Below are 19695 nucleotides of genomic sequence, written 5' to 3' on the forward strand. Positions count from 1 at the left end.
ATGAACTGTATTAGCAATCTGGATGAATTCGCTGGATTTTTTTGGATAAGTACTACTTTGAATTCACTGTTATAAGTTGCGGTTGAGGGTAAGCTACTATTATTTTCTAAGGCTCAGCTTTTGGCCATTTGCACTTGTAGTTTAGCGCTGATACTCCAGAAGAGCTTATCAGTTTCAGCAGCTGACATTGGTCTTGAATGGACGCAATTTCGGTTGTTCATTTCACTCTACACGTTCACACTGATTGCATTATTTATCCGCTTCCACGACACAACTTTCTAGGCCAGCTTTCGAAGTAAGAGGCGAATGATTATCGAAGAAAAGTTTAGTTTATGGAAAAGCCCGCTGTCACTGTCAAATCGATCAGGCATAGTGTTGTCAAATGTTTATGTATGGCAAATGAGCAGGCATGCCGTGTGGAAAGGCTTACTTTGTTTCTTAATACTGCTCCATTAAATAATGTCTGAAATTTTATTTCTACGTTCTTTTCGATTGTACATTATTGTGTGTATTCGGAAACACGCAGTATGTAATGAAACCGTTAGGCACACCGCAGTATAGCTGACGTAATAACAATAATAATTTACGCGAATCTAACTGTATATTTACAAGATAAATGCTCTTGTGAAGACCAGCTTTTGGTGCAATCCTATTCCATATGTACAAATAACAAAGAAATCACAAGTATGCATGCATTGAAATCTGCGTGCTAAAAGAGTTAATTCATAAAAATGGCTTAGTCATATCCTGACGACGCCAAGGGCGTCAGTGGATGTTCAATGTCAGCAGACCGACTTCAAAGACATAGAATTCTAACTGCAGGACCTGAGATATATAGGGCAAACATCAGCCACATGTGACGATTAAAACAAACTATAATTACATTGTACACCAAGACAAGAAATGCCATTTATTCACCAATCAAGTTAACGTCCAACATAACCCACCCCTTTACACCTTGGAACTGTTTACCAGGAAAACATCTAAAACAAGTTCTGTCTTCTGTGATCGAGTTCCACTTGTAATCTACATAACTTTGTTATACTCGCTTGACAATCTGCACAACATCCTCGTCACAAAGAACATGCTCTTTTCCCACCTTCTGCGGATTGTGCTTCACGCTTGAACCCCAGACAAGAGCGTATTTAAATTCCTTGATTAGCGTTCGGTGCACTTTGTTGCAAAAGTCTTCCACGGTCTGATGGTCACGTGCCAAAATGACGGGGGCTTCATAGTCAGGTAACTGCCCTTTAGGCTTTGTGTAACTGAAAAAGTAGGTTCGCATAGGTTATTACTGGACGGAACTGAGCACATGACTACAATTACTTAACAATCAGTTAATTCCCGTCTAAGGATGACTTTACATTGTATGACCAAATTGTAGAAGGGGCAAGCCGTATAAACTCCTCCATCGTTATTATAACCAACCATATCGTAATTATTAAGTATTCAAATTCAATAAGCCAAATCTTGCCAGCCGAAATTTAAGTATTAGCGTATACTATAACGTTGTACAGTACTAAGATGACGTTTCCGCTAGCATACTGCCTGAAAGAAGTCCAAAGAAGTATTCAATGTGTTGTGCTGGTGGTCAAGTTAGCGAATTATAATATCGTACTGGGTTCATGAGTTAGCTTATGTACCGAAAATGGCTTCCAAACGAAGGGTTTCTGAACGGGAACGCCCAGTTTAATTAAATGACGTAGCGAAATAAAAGAAATTTACATTCGAAGTAGTCGAAGGTATTCCCAGGCCTTTTCGAGGAGGTCATCGAAGTTCCACCGGTGATGTGCTGAGATCGGCACGCAGTGTGGCACCTTATAAATAATGTCGAGCTCTTCAATTGAGATTTGATCTATTTTATTAAGAACGTAAATGCAAGGAATGTAAATACGATTCCCTTCTATCACATCAATGAGGTCATCCTGGGTAGAATCGTATTTTAATACGACGTCCGCGTTATGAATCTTATACTCAGATAGGATCGCTTTCACTGTCTCCAAATCCAGTTCCGTCTGTGGTACAAGGCACTGCAGATTAATTCCGCCTAAATACAAGCCAATAAAACAAAATGACATGTAGTTAGCCTTAGGGACGTCTGAGGAAGTCGCCCCAACGGGTCTTTAAAAATTTAACATAAGTAAATATTATCGAATCATTTTATTGCCCTAAGAGAGGGTAGCTATTAAGACACTTATCATATCCTAACACTTCATGAAATTTTCATACTAAAAGAAATTCTTTAATTATTTTGTCCACGTGCGCATTGGCATAATCCTAATATATGCAACGTGAAGACTGATAAATCTAAATATGTCACTGACCTATGACTAGTACATTAATCAAGAAAGCATTTGGCCCGGACCAAGTTGATTAGGCTATGTATTGAAAGTCAGTTGTATGGGTCAGTGCGAACAGTGCACCGCGTTGGGAAAATTTCGGTCCTTGCCTACTGCTAACATAGCTATGTGAAGAGTTGCAGTAGGATTGCGCAGTGGCCTATTTAAGAATTTGTACAAAAACGTCTATAGGAGATAATACATGACTTGGAGGTATAGCTTTGTAAATCGCCGGACAAGAGAAGTGGAGCACGTGCTTTTGTAAAAAAGGTCGCAATTTTCTGTCAGACCAGCAAGAAATATGTCATCAATTATGCTACATACATTTAGGATAATTAGTTGATCCTTGGCTAGGACACGATTCGTTCTTATAACTTTGCATATGAACGTACCTTTATCTTTTCTACGGAGGGTAATCTGTGGGGGTTCTTTATTCAGTCGGATACCGAACCCTTCCAACTCGTGTTCGATCATCCGTTTGTGTTGCAGAGGTTTGAGGACGTCAAGTACAATGAAAATCAGGGAACAGGTTCGAGCTACTGCAATCACCTGCCGACCACGACCCTTTCCGTCTTTCGCTCCTTCAATAATACCCGGAAGATCTAACAATTGAATCTTGGCACCCTGACAAGGCACACACACACATGCTTACTATAACAATATACAAAGTCGAATTAACCCAACGGCTATGAGCTGAATTCGTTAGCTTAGTGCTAAATTTACTTTCATCGAATCGGCACGACGCTACATCGGTTAATCAGACATCAAACTTTTAACATACGGTAAATACATATAGCATAGAACAGACCGTTTAAACTTCTAGCATACAGTCATCTCTTCACGTAATAATTAAAACTAAAGGTTACAATTAAATTTGAGGCTGAAACTGCTCGGAACTGTTGAAACCTCCACATACAATGTTAAAGTATAACATCTGGCATTTTTAAATACTAAAAAGATGTTAATGTTATTCGTGTAAAAGCATATAAATAGTTTAGCTTCTGGGCACAGTGTAAATACGGCATCTATATGAAAATTCCTATTTATCCTGACATTTTACACGAGTGCGTATTTTAGACTGTTTTTTGGTTTCGTATTCGCTCTCGGAGAATTGCGTTGCTTTTACCTTATATTTTATAACACCAGGTACAGTTGTAAGGGTTGTAAACTCGTAGGCGGCCACTTCAGAGAACACTCCTGCCAATGTGTTCATCAGTGTTGATTTTCCTACCGATGGAAACCCTATGAAGCCAATCCGAGCGTCGCCAGTTTTCGCTACATCAAACCCCTCTCCAGGACCTAATCAACGTCAATGGAAAATCTTAAATTCGATAAGGTTCCAGTGATAGAAAATATGATACACGAATAATACGCAGTGATTTACAGATGTGATGCGGCTAGCATCAAAGTATTTGCTATTGACGTCTCTTTACTGGTGAACACGCGATATACAACTAGCAATCACCAATCATCTGTCGATAATACCAACGGTGCCTGCCTTTTCTATATCAAAAATATAAGGACTTTTTACATGGATGGACAAGAAAACGATAAAGCTCCATAGTTTTTATCCATTCAAGTTCTTCGAAGCAAAGCACAAGCAGAACGCGTCGACAATTTCTTATTTTGCCTCCTCTAAAGGATTGTCTGAAGACAAGGCATGCATAAAATTTGTATCGAGTCGTTACAAGTCAAGATGATAGAGTCAGGAAACCTACCACCTCCACCGCTTTTTGGAGTGATTAAGTCCCGGCGAAGTTTAGCGAGTTTAGCTTTAAGGAGTCCAAGATGGCCCATTGTAGCTTTGTTTCGTTGAGTTCTTGCCATCTGAAAAAATTTTCATGACAGACACGTTATGGTCTCCGTTCATTCAACGTGGGTTGAATTGCTCGAAAATGTACGACAAATAACACAAAATTACTTATCTATCTGGTCATTTCTGCGAGCCATATGGTGGCTGATAATTTTTTATATTTACCCCTTACCGGAGGCCCGAGTGCCGACAGTGGACATTTGCAGCGTTAATAATTTACCGCAATGGGCAGCTTTGAACCAATGCTGGTGGTGATGAATATGTTTTCAATAATTGCAATAAAATACGTCATATGTACCTAATGTATACCTAACATTACAGACAATGCACAAATAACAAATCACTAAGATAGAATAACTTGACAAAGAAGAGTACGTTTCTATAGCGATAATGCAAGAATCCTTGTATATCAGAATTGGAAGTGTCTGATAAACTCGATCAAGCACACATCTGAAAGCAGCTCGATCAAAGTGTAGATTTATAAAATTGGGAGTATGTCAATGAAAATAGTATACAATTCTTCATATTTGAGAATGTAAAGCATTCATTCCACGAAACCAAACAAAAAATGTTGATTTTAAATTGCACTGGACACATCATTAATTTTCTTTTAAACTTGTGAGTCTAAGTATCTTTTTTTTGTAGCTATGATAAACGTTTTAAGTATATTGAGTGTGTAATTTTTTGTTTATTCCTTCTTGTAAAGCGAGCGATAGTTGTCAAAGGCTGCTGAAACAGCGAGCAGGCATTTCACTCTGAGCTATCTATCGTTTTCCAGAAGCTAATAACTTGTCATTTCCTAATAGGTCCCCTCTGCATGCTATCATACAGACAACGTCTAATTCATTGCGATTTATTTGTCTGGAGAAAAAGCTGATATGTGCTAACATGTCAGTGTTCGAATTAGTGCAAAGCTAGCTAAAAATAGATACATACATAGAGAAATACACACATAACCAACATATTTAACTTCTCGATCTAAAAGTAGAATAAAGGAACATTAATTTACTTCGAATGGATAGTTCTTTTTTCCAAGAAACATGATTGTTCCGGGTAACAATCAGGGAAAACACTCTTTACTCACCTCGGCCTCAATTTGGGCGATCTTTTCTAGTGTCGACATTGTGCTTTAACTACTAGCCCGACAGAACAAAGATTTTTATTATAATATGAAAAAAAAAACGTATATCCAAGTAATCACAGTTTCATGCAATCCACTGGAAAGCACGTTGCCTGATGAATGCGGCACGAACGAGTTGACTTCCATTTCGCCTGCGTTCCGTCATTTAGCGAAAACCACAACTCAGCTTTTTAGAGACTGGATTTTGCAGATTTTCAGCTAGTGTAAAAGTTCGATTTGACCAAATGCAGCAGCCTCCAAAATGTCAAAATTGCAGAAAGTATTCTCCAAATCAAGATTTATTTTGTGGTATTTCACCAGGTTCTTATGAAGCATCTCAATCATCTACCCAATTTCTATAAGTTGTGTACAATATTTTTTGCGCGATTCGTGCTACAAACTCAAAGAGAGCACGAGGTTTTCACCGCTTTTACCGTTTCAGCCGCAGGTTCCCCGCCTCATAAGCATTAGCATCAATAGGTCGTTTAAAGGGGTTGTACCAACTTCAGACAAACGAAAAGGCTTACTGGCATTTCTTTAGCATTAAGGACTATAGTGAGCGCGCCACTCTGACGATTTGCCACCCGCCGCCAACTTTACCCCCCGCCACCCCCATCATCACTGAATGCCCTATAAACAAAATCCTTCCCGCAGACCCGTATCATAACTGAGCACGGTCATTCATACTGTCGCAGAGTAATAATTAGAAGCAGATTTACGTTTAATGTTAATTCTTTTACCGGCAGAGAGCACTGCGGCAAAAGCACGCGCCGCCGCTCTTCGTCATCACTATCGCCGCTGATAACGATGATGTTTCGGCGGCAGCAGCAGCAGCCATCAATGTAGACTAGTTGTTGTCGTTTGCTACGACTGACTGGGAAGGTTCCCTAGCCATGGTGTGGTTCACTCATGGATGTTGGTGCTATTGGAAGCAGGTATAGCTGTGCCGTTGCCGTCGCTGTTATCGGCTTCAACTATTGCGGTAATCGCTGCCGTTGATCTGCGCTGCTGCGTGTATCGACCGCCCGCCCACCCGTCCGTTCGACTGGCTGGTGTTTCGGGTTTTATGTCTGCTACTGCGTTACTTCACACGGCTGACTTCTAGCACGGAGCCGAGTGCGTCTACGGCTGGTTTCGAACCTAGGCCATCTCACGTGCCCCTGAAATCGCAGGTAAACGGGTTACTCCTGCGCAATCATGGGAACCGGTCGAACGGTGTCGACCTGCTAACTGCCGTCGTGCTTCTTCGCTGCTGCTTTCTACAAGGAGAAGGAAGCACATTTGGCGACCCCGGCAGCAGTCAACGAGCAGCAGCAGTAGTAGGGATTTGAATAGTGTGCGGTGCGCATGAGTGCGAAAGAGTCAGAAATGGTACAGTCGCAGCGTTGGCTAAACAACTGCATTCGTAACAACGGTTGATCGACGACAGCGGCAACCGTGCAGCTCGTGCTCCGCTGATATTGGTCATGTTAGCGATGTCGATAATGGCAGTAGAGTTAATGCACTGTAGTGTTTGTTGCTGGTAATATTGATAGTAATAACAATAGAAGTGACGGTGATGTAATGGCATGGTTTACCTGGGGACGTCTTCAATAGGCGGCGACTTAACGTGAACCAACAACCTCCGTTGCGTTCGACAAGCAAAAATTAAAAAAACCAAATCTCGAATCAACCTTGTGCTGACAGTACCTATTTGAGCCTTACACGAAAGAGGAAATATATTCAAGAAAAACAGGCTGCCGGACGTACAGAAAGGGAACCACAAAGCAAAAACTCTCCGGAATACCTAAACTGGAATACCTAAACTTCGAGCCTATCTTTTCTCAACGTACAATACTTGCTCCTTTTGTACGATCCCGTTTTTCCACGACCCTGTCATCTACACAGAATGCCTCAATAACCAAGGGTACTTAAATAAGCGTCGGTTCTGCCCTCTGAAAAACCAATTACATGCTAACATTCATCTCATGAGCCTGTTTCAGTGCTCAGCTGACGCTAATCCTGTATGCAAAACATAGAGATACCGAAGAAGTAGTGAAACGAACTTTGGCAACAGGGTAAGCCTGAACAAAACAAAGTGAAGACGGACTGCTGAGCCTGTGCAAGACAAGTTCATAGTTTATAGGGACAAAGTACATATAGAGCGTTATAAAGAACATCAGAACGCTGATCATCTGAGATCATTCGTCTTTTATCTGCTGAACGGAATCGATCTATCTACACAACAATGGATAGTTTTAGCATAAGAAACCTGAAGGGATTTGCGTCGGACGCGGCCACCGCGCTCACCCGAGCTGTCCAGGTATGCGATCGTTGTGTAACCGGTAACCAGTTTGTCTGTCAGTGAAATAGCAAATGGATATAGAAGTAGTTATTACTGTTTTTCCGACAATATAGGGTGCGCGTAGGACGGTGCATGAACGGGACAGTCTGGCAAGTTCGTAGAAAAGCAAAAGACGCTACGACAACAACCGGGTTAGGCAACTCAGCTTTCTTCGAAACAACAAACCTAGTACGCCTTTGTTGGAAACTGCCGTATAGCCGAAATATATACATACAATTCTTTGAATGCCTTAGAGAACAAATGCATGAGAACTTTGGCGCCTTCACTTTTCTACGTGTGATTTCTCCTTGCTAGCTAAAAGACCGTTTGTTAGCTTTTGGCAAATAAGATAACATTCTGCATATATTATACGCCTTACTAGTAAACTGTGCGATATCAAATCGAACGGGGAACCGTATCGCGTAACGTAACAACGAACGGCTTTTAGGCTATTGTCCGTTTCGTTGACACGCGCTATGTTGACTAGAATATGTTAGATAAAGAAGGTAATTCGTATCGGTGGTTCTAGTGAGCCGAATGTCGACATTTGTTTCATGTTTGCATGCCGCTCCCTACGCGATGATGATGAGAGTAAAAATTACATAGTTCTATTTCATTTCATGTTTATCTCGTAGACTCGCATTGTTCAGATCCATTCGCGTCTCTATCTCTGTTTTCTTTTACCTATTTAGCTAACTAGGCTTTTGAGTTGTTAGGACGTTCACATGTAGGGTCACATCAGGCCTTTAATTTTATTACACAAACTTGACATCAGCTTATTTTTTTTTAAGGTATCCCATGACGGAGTATAGTTTTCGACTAGGGTTCCTATTTTCTAGATTAACTGTCGTTGCTGGCTTTCGATAGATAAAGAAATATTTGTGTTTTGAATAGGCAATAAAGAACAACTACTGGAAAAAAAACAGGATTTTCTTGATAACTGATTTGTTTAAACGACTGTTTCAATTTATAACCAGTTCCCCTAGGTACGGTTATAAATTGAAACAGTCGTTCAAACAAATCAATTATCAAGAAGATCTTGTTTCTTTTTCCAGTAATTGTTCTACATTGCCTATTTAACACACAGGTACTTCTAGAGAATAAGTTTTGTCTTCGCACTATCGTTAACAATAATATAATACTTGAAGAGTCTGCTTTTGTTTTCGAAGAGCCAGCTAGAACATTGTCATTGTAGTGCTCCTTAAAGGACTGCTTTTTTAGATCTTCATTGACTATAGTTATTTTAACAGCTGCTTTAAACATTTTTTAGCTTTGCTAATAATAGTCTCTCCAATGGTCACTAAGGCCTTGTTTTTCAGGGATTTCTTAGCAGGCGTATATTTAAGGGGGCTCAAGCAGCCAGCTTTGTATGTGCCTACTTTTGAAGCCTGTGCCTGGTTGACAGACTTCGACGACAGGCAGCAATATGCAAACAAAATAGCAAGACGCCTCCATAAGCCACACTAAGACATTTCGAGTGTTAGACTGACGTCCAGAATTCGTGGTATAATTAAGCCAAAATGAATCTCTCTTTAATTGCATTTCCATTTAATGTCGTCAGTTGCGTTTTTCTTTTCTAAAGAGCCACGTTTCAATAGCCTACTGCGGTATAATCTTGTTTTATCTTATATAGTTGTCGTTAAGTATGCGCCGTTCATTATAATCTTGAATGATATTTCCGGATGCGTCGGCAGGTAAACAGAAAACACAACATTTTGTACGCGATGCTATGGCCTGGAGTTTAACAACGATACTGTAGTTAGCTTTGTTAGATGTTTGAAACCTGATTTTCTTATGTTGGCATAGCGCGATAAAGTTCGTTGTAGTTTTGTTGAGGTTTTCTACAAGTTGGGTAGTAGGCACGCCTCATAATCATATACAAATACAATGGTACGTTCGTCTATACAAATTTGCATTTGGAATTTTACCTATCTTTTGATGGCCGAGAAGTCCCCATATTATTATAAGAACGATCCACTTTAACTTGCAACCAAGACAGTATTACGTCATCGTACTTGGAGTAGTTATCTATTATTGGAAGAGAAAATACAAATATTAACTGTGTTTTAACAAGTTCTGTGAAGTGAGATGCGCGCCTTAAGGCGCTTGTATCGACACTATAATTTATAATCGCGTAGTAGGTACCATTAATTGCTGTTTTACATATTGAACTCTTTGAGCAAAAGAGAGCACGTCTACTCCCGGTTTCAATCCTACTATTATATAATAGGCTATTATGACTATTATATTACAACAGATTAGTTTACTAGACATCTTGGTAGGCATTTTGTTTTCCTGTTGCTATGCTAGGTATATAAACTAGTGCTGGTTCACGTATAAGATTTTCATAGTCTTCATTTGAATCCGTATAAGCTGTTTTTAAGAGAAACCATGACGCTTGAAGGAAACAGAGGTCTCCTGTTCATCACGACTGATCGGATCCGAATAGTCTGACAAAACGGTCTATCTAGCCCATTCAGTTCCTTCTTCATATACTTCATATGCTCTTCTGTCGTATTTAAAATAAATGTTATCTAAACTAATGTAATCACGCTATAGTTATTTTGTTCTTTATTGGCTCCTTTGCAATTTTCACTGGCGGTGCATTAGAAATTTGGTTACAGTAGATATTATTAACGCAGGCGAAGGCCACTGTTTTGCAATTAACGCATTTAGAGCTCTGTTTTCACTCAACGATATTCTGCACAATGGAAAAACCAAGACCCAAAAGGCTAATAACTAAAGTTAATAGAAAAGTTGATGTACCTTAATTAAATTAAAAATAAAACCTATAATTAAGAAAAATGCAACGCCTTTATGAGCGATATCGATTTGTTTTCCCTCAGATATCTATTGCTATGATTATTCGATCGAGACGAGGTGCATATCTACAATACACGCGTTATGGGCCCACGAAGGTGCCGTCCACTTAGCATCCATTGTAGTTGGACTGATCTTGCCTACTAGCCTTATATATCCACCTGAAAAGCTGCAAGTTGTTGTCTATTTAATGAACTAAATTTTGTGAACGCTTCGGCCGCGACAGAAGCGGGTATCGACCGATGCCCCCTGCCGCGGTGGTTGACGATGTATTAAACCGCCATCACGTCAAGGAAGACAAGCGTGTTTTTCTAAGTGTCGCCGGAGTGCATCATCATTGCGAGATGCACCGATGCTTTGGCTGTTGTCGTGATGTTTTAGATGTTGTAGAGTGTGAAAGTCGTAACCTATTGGTTATCGTGAGCTTTCTTAGGTTAGGTTTGTTGGTGGTGGTTACATAGGGATGAAAGTTTGTTACTGTGTGACGTACAATGATCTGGTAGTGTCATGAAAGAGACAATATGAAGTAGCAACTCGTTGGCAAAACCCTCTATGTTTTTTTGGAAGAAACGCCAAGCCCTCAGCTCATGGGAGTAATGCTACTAAGCGAAACACATTCCGAGTAGGTGTGAATAATAATGGTAAAATAAGCCGAACAGGTTTCAAGTAGGCAAGTTTCTCAACACCGCTTTATCTTGAAAACAATGGGGCGTTGTAAAGGCTAAAGTTCTTGATTGTGAAGTATTTTTTGTTCGCGATTTATCACATTCGACCGTTCTCAACGAAAACGAGTCTCGTCCATGGAAAATGGTTTACGAAAAGCAGACGTTCGCGTACGCTGGACAAAAGCCATCGAAAAGTGCCGAAAGTAATCCGTAGTGCTTACTTGCTAATAAAACGCGCTTACTCCCGCTTGTAGACCTATATATATAGAAGAACTATCTTTTATATTATATAGAAAGCATTTGGAGACCTAGGCGTCTTGAAACGATGATGATACTAACAATAATCTGATTTTGTTCTTTAGAGTAATTCCTTTTTTCTTTCAAATTAAATATGCCGGTGACTGCAGTAATTTTGCAGACAGGATTTCGCGCCACTACATCCCACCGAGCAGTTTGCCTACGTTACTAGCCCTCGGCGTCCCGTTCTGGCCGACAGACTAATTAATCAAGCTGCTTTCAACGCTTTAAGAATCTTTTGATTGCGGGAAACATGGGAGAAATATTTTCGTTGAATTCGGCCTGTTGTGGATGAGGATAGAGCAATCGGCGGACGCGAACGCGGAGATTTGATATTAACGTCTGTCTGAAATGTCTCAATCAAAATGATAGAATAGGTTTACTTTTGTAAACTTTTTTTCCCTACGTAATTACTTCTATCTAAAATATTGTCTGTGTTAAACCGTTTATGAATTTCACACGGAAAGTTCTACTGCTAGTAGCATTTGTATGTATGCTGTGGAACTCAATGACGCCGCTGTGCCAGAACGAATTTCTGATTTAAAATAGAATGCAAATGAATGCATTGGATAATTATATTTAGACATATATTTCGTCCAGATACGTATTACAAACTGTGCAAAATAGCTTAAACTAAAAGAGTATTTGGCTGACAGCAATACTTGTATATGTGTCGTTTCGAAACGACATAGATATCTATAGAATATTATTTTTAAACATTCATTTGTTGATATCAAACATTGTTTAGTTGTCAATTAAATATATCAAAAAATTGTCAATTAATAAACTCTAAACTGTTTGTAATTAACAAGTGAGCACATGTTGCAAATTGGAAAACGTTTAATTAATTCCGAGTTTTTATACGCCAACATCTGCTTCTCGTACGTAATTTGGCTGACGTGATTTGATTACAGCGTAAGCGTACCAATCAGAGATCTGTACACATTATTCTAAAGCATGTTTACGTTAATAATAACTACAAAATGTTTCTTTTTCTAATTATTCTACCCAAGTTTACAGTTTTACGAAATTTTCCCTAAATTTTTCAACCGCATTTTTACACAGGCGTGCTTAGATTTGACCCTACAGCCAGTGATGCTTGGAGAACCATCATTATAGTTCTAGGCGCAGTTCTATTACATATATATAACATGTAATCTTATTAATTATACCTGCCTTTGTTAAGAAGAATTAACGTCGTAACTTTTATTAACTCATTCAACATATTTATCATATTCTACTCCAGCTTAGGTTGCTGTAGCAACAGTCGCGAGGGCAACATTATCCGAGAAGTTGACTGGTCGATATCTATATGTTTACAGTACACGGAAGAACGGCTGGGCACGGCAGGCCGCACGGAGTTAGATGCGCATTTTGAAAGTCTCGCACAGAGAGCTGATGACACCAAACTCTGGACTGAAAGACTGCTCTCTAAAGCAGAGGCAGTCCTTGAGCCCAACCCGAACGTTCGCGTTGAAGATTACCTGTTCGACAAGGTCAGTTTAGCTTAATCGTTGTTGTTTTATTGTAAATCGTTAATTAGCGTGCCGTGACATTTTTACATATATATCTTGCAAACAGGTAAGATCGCAAGATACGTTCCCATTGCCTTTTCATGCAATATTTGCTTCTACAGAAAATAGCTATTTTTGTCCTCTGAAACTTGAGTGGTCTTTTTTAAGATTCGTATTATTAATCGATAGGAGACAATGTTGTTCACGGTTATTAGGGAGGACAAGTACTTTCTAATATTTTCCTGTTTGATTTCCTCAGTTGGAAAAGAAACGTGAGCGCCCAAACAACCTCGAGGCGCTTGGACAGGATATGGTTAATGCTGGAGGCGCATTTGGTGCTGGCACACCATACGGTAATGGAAGTGAAACGATGATTTATTCTAAATATGATAATATCCAGTCGTTGAGAGTAGCTAAGTTTAAGGGTTATATCGCTAAAAAAGGGAATGAACTGTGAATAAGGAAAGTTATTATCATATCTAATGCTTCTTTGGTACATGGCAAACGGTTCCTTGAGTATAAAAGTATAATAAGACATTGTTTTGTGAGAATACGTTGACTGATACTACTCTGCCACCGCGCGACCTCGCTCTGCGCTTTGTATATCTAAGGTTTTCAATAAATAGCCTGTAATTCTCATTATGTCTGTTTCGCAGGTAGCGCCTTGATAAAGGTCGGGCAAGCGGAGAAGAATCTGGGTGGAGCAGAACGAGATTTTGGTAGAAGTGTACACACTCACTTTTTACAGCCTCTCAGGAGGTTCTTAGAAGGAGACATGAAGACTATCATTGTGGGTGTCTTCATTTGATCATATCTTTATTTAACAAGCGTAGAAAGGATTTGGTCAAAAAATACCCTGGTTTCCTATTTGAGTGGAAATTCTCGTGGCGCTTGTTATAGATAATCATCAATCGTCGTAATTTTTGTAAACATTACCGAGAACTATTTGATTAACAGAAAAATAAGCGACCATAAACTCTACCAGTTGTTAACAGTGACTACACCTAGCATAATGGTAGTTTTTTTAACGTATTTACTTTCTCGTTTCCTAGATTCGAACTTATTAGTCAATACCGGTGAAATGTCGTTTTAATTGCTTTTTGATCATTGGGCATTGCGCTTCAGAAAGAGCGACGTATCCTGGAGAACAAACGGTTAGACCTTGATGCCGCCAAGAATCGACTCCGCAAAGCTCGATCTGCAGACCCACAGGTATCTGTAAACTACAGTATCGAACAGAAAATGATAATGCGATCTCTGTATGCTCACTATTACATATAAGGAGCTAGTAAGTTTCTGATAGGTGCAGGATAATTCGACTAATGATGATTCAGTCGAGATTTGGAAACAATTTGTCCGGACCTTAATTTATTTCAAAGACTATCTGATAAAGGTTATAGGGCGAACCCAAATTTAAGACACAGTATTGGAATTACCGCCATAACGACGATATTGACTATAGATAAATAGGTGTGTTCTAAACGATGTGATTAGGTAACGCTTTCGAATTCGATAAATTTTATCGCACTAGATACAATGTCTAACTGGCTGTTTCCTAATATATGCCCCCAAGGCGAACGCCCAACAGATAGAAAAGGAAATCTATCAGGTTAGCAATTTATACAATTAAAATACACTTAATATTCCTTTTGTTGACACAGTTGCAGTTGGAATTGTTTTGTCAGCAGCTGCTTCTGGTAGTATTTGTCAGTGGGTGGGGCATTGTAGATGCATGCTGCTAAGCCTGATGCACCGATTTTCGTTACCATTTTGAGTCACACGTTTTTTTTGTAACTTGACTACTCAAGCCAACTCTGCAATTCTTATTTTGTCCAATAGCGAACGTGTAGCGAGATGTAAAGCTAGCCTATCACCGATAGCGGTAACACATACACGGTATATGTATGGCATAGTGAGATGAAACAAGGCAAGATGGGAGTTGTTTGCTGTTGGCTATCTCAACTTTCTTATCGAGGCCGAATTTATCAATTTTTATCAAAAATATGATCGATTGTCGTCAACTAACAGGAGTGATCATTTCACATTTTCCATTTATATCGGCTTAGGACTCAGTTTAGGACTGCTTCCTTTCCAATTTTACCGTAAAAAGAACGCTTTGCTAAACAGAAAGCTTTAACAGCTCATAAACGAAGGTATCAGTCGAGGCGGGATATGTAAAGATGAATTCATGTATCATCTATTTTTTTCGTGTCCATGTGTTTTGTGCCTTCTGTCACATTTCAGTACGAGTATGTGAGTTCGTTTTTGTTGACGCAAAGCATGTGGGCATTAATACTTATAGCCGATTTTATTTATCGTGTTACGGAAAAATCACCGCTTGCGTTTAAACCTTTTTTTAAACATTTGTAGTAGTGGCGGTTTTTCTTTCTCTATTTCTTGACTCGTACTTCAACGTCTTAGTTGTCGAAAATTAGCGCTGGCGGAAAGCAAGAGCTGACAATACTGTGCGACGATATTTTTAGGCGGAGAAAGAAGTGGAGCTGTGTCAAGCCGAATTCGACAAACAGGCCGAGATAACTCGTCTGCTACTCGAAGGGATCTCTACTACTCATGTAAGTGTCGTATGGTAGAGAGTATTGTTAAATTAGATGTGTTACTATTGACACCACAATCAAACAATTCCATAATTCTACCTGCAATATTTAGCTTGTTCGTTCCTACCATCGCTTCTTTGTCTACTTTTATTTCACTTTTCTGTTGATTAAGGCGAATCATGTACGGTGTTTAAGCGATTTCGTCGAAGCCCAGATGGCGCTGTACGCTCAGTGTCAACGACATATGCTGGACCTGCAGAGAGAGCTGCGCGCACTTAACATGAACGTGGGTTGTGGAGGGGTGAATGGGGAACAGGCGGAGGCAGGCGGCCGTGTATGCGCTTTCCAGAACGTGTTCGAGGGGCAGTCGGGTCAAGCAGGGCAAATGGGCACGCACGGCAGTGGCCAGGGGCCATTGCGCAGCACTACAGGAACTGAGAGATCCAACAACAACTCGAGCTACCGTAAGGCCAAGGTGTTGTACGCATACGAGGCGCTCGCAGGCACAGAACTTACCGTGAAACAAAACGAGGTAGGACTTTTATTTACTGAGATGATAACCGTGGATGGTTCTTTTTCTGCAGTTGGCATTAATTTTGCATTGTCTATTTTATTAGGACATTAGTGCGGCCGTCCAAACACGATTTTTTTTGTTTCGAGTTTCTGGCAGCCAGAAATATATATTTTTAATAGATGGTGATAGTACTATACATTTATAATATTTGATATATCATATGACACAATGAAGTACATTTTTAAAAAGAGTCCTAGGACCTGCAGACTAAAACTGCGTATATGGATAAGGATACACAGAATAACTGTAAAAGAAAGTGAGCAATACGTTGCAGCATCATTCAGATTGGTTTGTGCTTAGACAAGAGGCATATAGACTAGACTAGGACGCTGGGCACCACAGACGGGGAAGTGAATGCGATTGATACCAAAAGACCCCATAAACTAATCGAAGAAACACACCTGTTATAACAACAACAATAGACTTTTTTTTAATAATATTTAATAATAAGCTTTAATATTTATTTAGTAATAATAATATATGATTATCACTGCTGTGTCTATAGGTATTGGATGTGATCGACGGCCCAGCTGATCTCGACCCTGACTTCGTGGTGGTCCGCCGAGTGGGCAGCAGAGAATGGGGCAAGGTTCCTCTGGCTTATCTTGAGATTCTTGATGACAGAATCAATGAAAAGACTACAGCATAAGACGTCAGCAAATAACAGCCGTCAGAACGATTGCTGACCAATATGTAGGAGACAAACACAGATGCACGTGTCCTTCTTTAATAGGTAGCAGTACCAACCACGCCGCCGCAGGACAAAGTGGGATAATGCGCATAAAAACCAATCAGAAACATTCGTGGCGCTGTAAGAAAAATGTTGTATCGCGGGCGACAGTCAGGTTCAGTTAACAAGCTAAGTTAGCTATCTCTAACATGCTGAGCTATCTCTATCTGGTGGCTGAAACAATACAAAAGACTTACACTACTACTAGCATTATGAAAAGAAGCTCGAGCATGATCGGAGGTAGAATCCGTTATGTGACGGGCATTTTAGCAGCCACAGTGCCGAAAGCCAGCTGATTTCAAGCACACCGCCATATGTCAAATGTAAATCTTTCCACCGACTTATCAAGCGCGCGTCCAAGCTCTATAGTTTACGTATGCTACTTCGTTGTTCTGTTCGACTTGATATGTCTGGCCAGCCAGCTGTGTCTCGACTTCGGACAACTTCGAAACAACAACAACGAATCATGTAAAGCGTTTAGCGTTTTACATATTGAGGATCGATTATCAACGTAAATAGAACAGAGTACACCATCTACGCTGCTGTGAAACCGAGCACGAAACATCGAAGTGACAAATCGACCAAGCAGTCCGGTCTAAAAGTCAATGGATGGAAGAAATGCTCGGTCAGTTTCCAGCCGCCCGTATCTTAACCGCCGATAACGTCGAGGCCATAGTGCCTTTAGAAAAAAAGTCATACAGCGATAAAAGGAAACGAGTTAAGTTGTTCTGGCTATCGATAATCTGTGGCCGTCAATTGCACGCAGATAGAAACAGAAGATAAACATACGTAGATACACGCACAGACGCCACTATTCAATGTATTCGACAACTCTAATCACGCCGTCACTGGTAGAGTTAGATACGAGCTATTGACTTGAACCTGACCGATACATATGACGCAACAGAGAAAACCTAACTGACAACTAGACAACGGCGACCACAACAGCGGACAGAGGTTCGTATAAGCGGATTTTATGTTGCTACTGCCTACGACTGAAAACAACCATTTGGAAGAAAAAGATAACCATGCGCGCTTAGTGGTCGTGCGATATATCTGTAGAGAAAAAAGTGTATCGAGCTGAAGCAGAGCGCAAGACAGGGAGCAGCAGGGCGCGTTTTCACTCCGTGCAATATACAACGTACACAAGCATATATTTATCTCTCACGTATACCTATTTATCCATGTAGTATCTAGTATGAAACTGACTACGGAATCGAAGAACGAGGAAAGGAGGACTAGCGCCTAACAGAGGGTCAGCATTTTGGCAGTTTTTCCTCTCTTCCTTTATATACGTTTCTGCAGACCCTTCTTTCCTCCAGCTCAGACAGAGTGAACAATCAATGCTGGTTAGCGAGAACCCAATCAATCATTTAAACAGCACTAGACAGATAGTAGCAATCATTACCAGCTGAACGACTCGATTCACGGTCTCAGTCTACAACACAGTCTAGCAGTCATGGTCAAGTAGATTGAAGTGAAGGTGCAGGTCACGATTGTGCTACATCGATTGCATCATTCGTGGGAGAGGAGCGATGTATGACAGTAAATTATGGCTTTTATTATTGTCTGTGCGCTCCGCTGTCGTTGTTTGCTCAGCGCTCGTGTCCAACTGCACGAGGTCCTGTGAAGAAGGCCCCTATCGATCCTAGGTCACGCCCGCCAATCAGTCATAATATTACCATGGTTAATAATGTTACTACTGTAGGATATGGATGTATGAAGATGATTGTTCATGGCAACACACGATGATGAGGATGATTGGTAAAGCACAAATTAACGTTCACTTGATATTGTAAGTCGTATCTTCAGTACTAATATTAATAGCATTGACGTAATTCGACGAGGTCGTAAAACGGCGATGCGATAATGCAAAATATGGTATCAGTCGTAGCTCGCAGCGACAAAAAACAATTCATGAAAAAACAAGTTAAACAAAGCTGTATATTGAGCAGCAATATTGAAACATCTGAGCAGAATTCCTTAGTCACGTCTCCTTCTGATAATTTTCTTTGATTTTTTTGTTTATCTATTACTTTCGTTATTCTCGTCGTTTGGCCATCTTTTTTCGGATTTATAAGGAAAAAGCATGCCTAGCAGATAATGGCTCGTTTTATGCGTAACGCTATCTTAATATCTCGTACGTACTTGCATACGCTGCCGTTGTAGCTCTCGTGATGTGGATTTGATTAACAAAACTGAAATGTACACAGTCCATCACCAGCGTTCAAGTAATGCTCACGTTATTTTCTTATGGTGAGATAAGGTTTATTTTGCTTTTCCAGTACTCCACTTCGTCCGGCAGTTTTCAATAGGTGAAAGTGTTGATCAGCCTGCGACCCTAAATGCGGCATGGAATTCACCATTATAGTTTCCTATTCGACTGTAATTAGGACACTGACCAATCTCGAGGGACCGGCGCTTTACTGGTTACCTGAGCAGATCACTTTCTCATGATTCCAAGTGAACGACGAGAGCTACAATCAATAATCGAACGTGATATTTTGTAATCAGTCGGATTTAATAAAATAATATATATTTTTTACGGGGCTTGTGCTGAACATTATTTCTAGGTTTTTTTTTTTGCTATTCCGGAGTGACAGCTCCATACACGCTGTTTTCTATAACAAAATTAGGTGGTAATTTAATGGGACCTTGATCCTAGTACAATGTTTACAATAATGGATTATTAAAATTGCGCTTGATATCAAGTGTAGTACATTGGCAGGCAGGAAGATAAAGTAGTCACAACAATTTTCCAATCCCATCTCCCTATCTTGAGTGATGTAAGCGATCTCGTGAGCTCATACGAGAAATCTTAACCAGCAGCACATAACGCGCTCGAGATCGAAAGAGCATGAGGACCGTCGTTAGCAACCTTAGGTCGGTTTTCATTCTTATAGGGATCGCCCTAGTGATACAAATACACCAAGCATAACACAACC

The 19695-nt window shown here is 40.1% G+C and overlaps 2 protein-coding genes across 2 annotated transcripts; one reads left to right on the forward strand and one right to left on the reverse strand.

Annotated features, from left to right (window-relative positions):
- Positions 1–879: 879 nt before the first annotated feature.
- On the reverse strand, positions 880–5422 carry 128up (GTP-binding protein 128up). The gene is made up of 6 exons (XM_022855805.2): positions 5237–5422; positions 4058–4166; positions 3466–3638; positions 2732–2963; positions 1726–2047; positions 880–1265 (listed from the first exon to the last, which is right to left on the reverse strand). Exons 1-6 carry the CDS (start codon positions 5273–5275, stop codon positions 1040–1042), a joined length of 1101 nt encoding a protein of 366 aa, XP_022711540.1. The 5' UTR covers positions 5276–5422; the 3' UTR covers positions 880–1039.
- A 204-nt stretch (positions 5423–5626) lies between these two features.
- On the forward strand, positions 5627–19316 carry EndoB (SH3 domain containing GRB2 like, endophilin-B). Its single transcript, XM_022855807.2, has 9 exons — positions 5627–7574; positions 12700–12873; positions 13151–13244; positions 13548–13681; positions 14017–14103; positions 15375–15464; positions 15619–15978; positions 16526–17707; positions 19036–19316. The coding sequence occupies exons 1-8, from the start codon at positions 7500–7502 to the stop codon at positions 16667–16669; spliced, it is 1158 nt and encodes a 385-aa protein (XP_022711542.1). The 5' UTR covers positions 5627–7499; the 3' UTR covers positions 16670–17707; positions 19036–19316.
- Positions 19317–19695: the final 379 nt, after the last annotated feature.

Source organism: Varroa jacobsoni, unplaced genomic scaffold, assembly GCF_002532875.2.
Source record: "Varroa jacobsoni isolate VJ856 unplaced genomic scaffold, vjacob_1.0 scaffold_231, whole genome shotgun sequence".
Classification (NCBI taxonomy): Eukaryota; Metazoa; Arthropoda; class Arachnida; order Mesostigmata; family Varroidae; genus Varroa; species Varroa jacobsoni.

Coding starts and splice junctions, on each gene's coding strand:
- 128up (XM_022855805.2), bottom strand. CDS start 5,275: ATGTCGACACTAGAAAAGATCGCCCAAATTGAGGCCGAG. Junction 2,964..3,465: donor CTGGTGTTATAAAATATAAG/GTAAAAGCAACG, acceptor GTGCCTTGTCAG/GGTGCCAAGATTCAATTGTT. Junction 2,048..2,731: donor CCTCCGTAGAAAAGATAAAG/GTACGTTCATAT, acceptor GCTTGTATTTAG/GCGGAATTAATCTGCAGTGC.
- EndoB (XM_022855807.2), top strand. CDS start 7,500: ATGGATAGTTTTAGCATAAGAAACCTGAAGGGATTTGCGTCGGACGCG. Junction 13,245..13,547: donor TGGTGCTGGCACACCATACG/GTAATGGAAGTG, acceptor TCTGTTTCGCAG/GTAGCGCCTTGATAAAGGTC. Junction 15,979..16,525: donor TTACCGTGAAACAAAACGAG/GTAGGACTTTTA, acceptor CTGTGTCTATAG/GTATTGGATGTGATCGACGG.